This window comes from Camellia sinensis, chromosome 7 (genome assembly GCF_055761805.1).
Source record: "Camellia sinensis isolate YWXY chromosome 7, ASM5576180v1, whole genome shotgun sequence".
In the NCBI taxonomy this organism is placed as follows: Eukaryota; Viridiplantae; Streptophyta; class Magnoliopsida; order Ericales; family Theaceae; genus Camellia; species Camellia sinensis.
The window spans coordinates 99,582,405-99,586,679 of record NC_138967.1 but is presented as its reverse complement, the minus strand read 5'-3'; the positions used below and the strand labels follow the sequence as shown (position 1 = coordinate 99,586,679).

At 41.4% G+C, this 4,275-nt stretch overlaps 1 protein-coding gene across 1 annotated transcript; it reads left to right on the top strand.

The window, feature by feature from the left end:
• Window positions 1-322: 322 nt before the first annotated feature.
• LOC145795983 (uncharacterized) lies at window positions 323-718 on the top strand. Its single transcript, XM_082880936.1, has one exon. The coding sequence runs from the start codon at window positions 323-325 to the stop codon at window positions 716-718; it is 396 nt and encodes a 131-aa protein (XP_082737062.1).
• Window positions 719-4,275: the final 3,557 nt, after the last annotated feature.

The window sequence follows — 4,275 nt, the reverse complement described above, 5'->3', positions numbered from 1 at the left end:
GGCATCAATCAAAGAAATAGGCGTGAAGGGATTTGTCTGGCAGAATGCTGTCACTAGGTTTGGAGTTCCAAAGGCCTTAATATATGATAATGGCATGCAATTTGATGGGAAGTTTTTTAGAGTGTTTCACGAAGAGCTAAAGATAGAAATTTACAACTTAACACCAGGCTACCCATAATTAAACAAGTAGGAGCTTAAAAAAAAACAATCTTAGACGGACTAAAGAAGGAAATGGGTTGAAGAACTGCCCAATGTGGTGTGGGCATACCGAACTACCCCAAGATGTTCAATTGGGGAAACACCATTCGCCTTGGCTTATGGCATGGAAGATGTCATTCCTTTGGAGATTGGAATGCCAACAATTAGAAGTGAGAACTTTGAGCTAGATTTGAACGGCGATGCAATTGCTCTAAAGCTAGATTTAGCTAAGGAAAGAAGAGAGAGAGCATTGATTCATATCACGGCATATCAGTACAAGTTGGAGAAGAAATACAACAAAATCATGCATCTAAGGCAGTTCAAGATTGGAGATTGGGTTTTGCAAAAGGTGATGGGCAACACCATTATACTTGGTGAAGACAAGTTGCGAGCAAATTGGGAAGGACCATACAAAGTAGTGGGCTTATCTGGAAAAGGGGCATACAAATTGGAAGATATGGACGGCCACACTGTTTCCAGACCTTGGAATGCTACCAACCTTAAGTTGTTTTACTTTTAGCTTTACTATTGTAACCCTTCCAAATTTTTATTAATAAGACAAGTAGATAGATTTTCATTTTTGTAATCTACAATATTTATTGTTCTCTTATTATACTCTGGTTAAGAATGGACTTAGTGACTAAGGGGCAACAAATCTTTACCGAGTTGATTTTGCTCAGTGAAACAAGTTGGAGGATTTTTCCAACTTTCTAAATCTCTGTCTAGCTGATTTTGCTTGGCGAAGTAAGTTAGGAAATTTTTCCAACTTTCTAAATCTTTACCGAGCTGATTTTTCTTGGCGAAGTAAGTTGGAAGATTTTTCTAGCTTTCTGAATCTTTGTTGAGCTGGTTTTGCTCGACAAAGCAGATTAAAGGATGTTTCCAACTGTGAGAGTCTTTGTCAAGCTGGTTTTGCCCGGCAAAATAGGTTGGAGGATGTTTCCAACCATGAAAGGCTTTGTCGAGCTAGTTTTTCTCGACAAAGCAGCTTGGAGGATGATTCTAACTTTGAAAGACTTTAACGAGCTGGTTTTGCTCTGTGAAGCAAGTTGGATGATATTTCCAACTTTGAAATTATTTGTTGAGTTGATTTTTTTCGGTAAAGCAGGTTAGAGGATGTTTCCAACTTTCAAAGCATTTGCCGAGCTGATTTTTAAGTTATTTTGCTAAGTAGATAACACAAGAACAACTACATGACGTGCATAAAGTTGGATATTTTCATTGATTTCAAAGATCATTACAAAAGACGGGGCAGCTAGCCTAGTTACAACTCCAAAAAAAAAGAAAAAAAGAAAAAAAAGAAGTGTTGTTGCGGTCAAACACTGGGATCTACTTGTTCAAGCGTGGCGCTAACCTCACCTCCAATAGTTAGGTCAGTAATTCCCTCTTTAGCCAGGTTGGTGATTCCCTCTTTAGTAATGACACCAAGCTGAGTGTCACCCGTATCATCACTTTGAGCAGCCACCTAATCCACTAGGCTTACCTTTTCTGGCACTTCTAGCAATTTTTGTTGCACGACGCTTGCTGTAGACGTCCCCGAACGCCCTGGGAGGGTGAGTCCCGTTCTGTTCATTTGGGGTCACTACAGCTCAGGACTCTTAAATTTGTCACGGTTCTTAATCTAAACCAAAGAGTCCAAATCTGGCAAATCGTTTTGAGAAAATAGATTTTTTTTGAAAGAAGTGCCAAACATGGACTGCTTTGCCAGATACAGAGTCGCCACCTAAATATTTTATTTTTGGGGAAATTTAGGAAACCCTGACTCGGTGCCAAAGGCCACGTGTCCGTCATCACCAAAGTTGCCTCGGCTCGGGAACTTGGGTACGATTGGGGAAGGTCACTTTGTGAGCACACCCGCTCGCCCGGTCAGAGACCGGCCTCTACTAACCATGATATCTATTTTTGAAAACATTGTATGTTCTTATTCCGGTTATTAGCCTAGGTTGCTATGTGATGCGCACAGCATACAAGTATAGACTGAGTCGCCTGAATTGGAACAAAACATTTCATGTTTGTTTTTTAAAAGGTGGTTTGCTACTCGCAAGTAGGCTTAAAAATGTAGATTTTGCCACCCTCGGGTGGGTTTAGAAAAGATGGTTTTGCCACTATCTAGTGGGCGTAAGACTCACAGTCAATGATTTGCTCCAATTCAAATAACCCAACCTTCACCCACAGGCATTCAGGCAGTTATATCACATAAGCAATTAGCCTCATGGTAAGCATGCTATTGATGGCAGTCACTCACATGCATGCAAGGATGCTAAAGCATAAAAACTCACCGAGTACTCCAAGCCAAAACAGAAATTACATTAGAAATCATGCATGATCTTAAGTATACAGAAATGCCTAATGCAACACATGCAAAAATGCAAACTATAGCAGGCTCGGCTATTCTAAACATGGCATATGGAATGCTACAGTTAACATGTATTCAACTTTGAAATTGAAATACAAATGCAGTTAGTATGATGCGCCAAGCCCGGTGCATGCAAAACAGATGAATGAATGCAAACATGCTATCATACTGTATGCTAATTGAAATATGCCCTAATCTAACCATCATAAGCGGATAAATAAAAGGGAGAAAGACGTGGGGTTGAAAGACATACAACACACACACGCACACTTATTACAATTACGCCCTCGCACAGAGGGTCCGAATAAATAATACAGTCCCGAATAAAAGAATAATACAGTCCCGAATAAAAGAATAGTACAGTCCAAATAATGTACAAATTCCTAATTAATTAATAAATTAACTAAGAAAACTGTAAAACTGGCGCGCGAGCCAGGGACTGCCTTGCTTCTGATGAATGATGTATATTTAGGCTGCCTCGCGCGGAAATCCACTGGGATGCCCCAATTAGCCTCTGTTTAGCAGTTATTCTTGAAAAGCGTGCCAAGTTCTGGAAAATTGCTGATTCTTCGTTTTGCTGCAACAGAGAGCAGGAAAGGGGCATAGCAATGTATTTTCACAAATATATGCATGGCTCGATCCTCGTGCCACCAATCACGCATATCGAGGCATGATGGCCGAGGAGTCGAATTATGCAACTCAATATAGAATGAATGCACATGAAAACACAACTAAAACCTAACTCCATCATGGATAATCCGGAGTGTCGGTGACTGGGGAATTGAGACACGTTCCGTCACTCAGAGTACGAAACGTCCCTTGTTTCCCGTGCTCGGGCTAACTCCTATCCCGAACACGATGCAATATGCATGATATGCATGATATGCATGAAATGCAACTAAGATACAATCCTAACATACACAATGTTATGGAATGGCATACACGCTACACAAGGTAATATACAACCGGGCATACACAATGCTGTGGATGAAATGGCATACGCAATGCAATAATGGGCTTACACCAACATGAGAGAGCCTCAGCCACACTCACATTGGAGGCCATTGGACGAAAATGAAGTGCCTCGAAACGCGTGCACACGGGCACGCAAACCGAGGCAATGGAAAATGCAATGCAATATGGCTAAAATGGCATATAGAATGCAACATGGACTTATACTAACATGAGAGAGCCTCAGCCACACTCACATAAGAGGCCGATGGATGAAAATGAAGTGCCTCGAAACGCGTGCACACGGGCACGCAAACCGTGGCAATGGCATATGCAATGCAATATGGCTAAAATGGCATATAGAATGCAACATGGACTTATAATAACATGAGAGAGCCTCAGCCACACTCACATAAGAGGCCGATGGATGAAAATGAAGTGCCTCGAAACGCGTGCACACGGGCACGCAAATCGAGGCAATGGCATATGCAATGCAATATGGCTAAAATGGCATGCAAACATGCTAATGGAATTTCAGCACTGAAATGTGGGGGAAAAACAGCCCCAAAATAAGACGAGTACACCCGATGCATGGAATAGTCCCGAAACATGAATTTTGGCACCCGAAATGGCCTATAGCTATACCAAACATGCACAATATGGACATGCGATGAATAGACAGTAGCAAGGCAGCCCCAAAATAAGCACTTTTACAGTTCAAAGCATGGCCAAAAAGCAAATAGAAACAGGGCAAAACTAGCATGCAAGAA

What these genes read in the sequence shown, in the direction of transcription:
- LOC145795983 (XM_082880936.1), top strand. Translation starts at nt 323, where the DNA reads ATGGAAGATGTCATTCCTTTGGAGATTGGAATGCCAACAATTAGAAGT.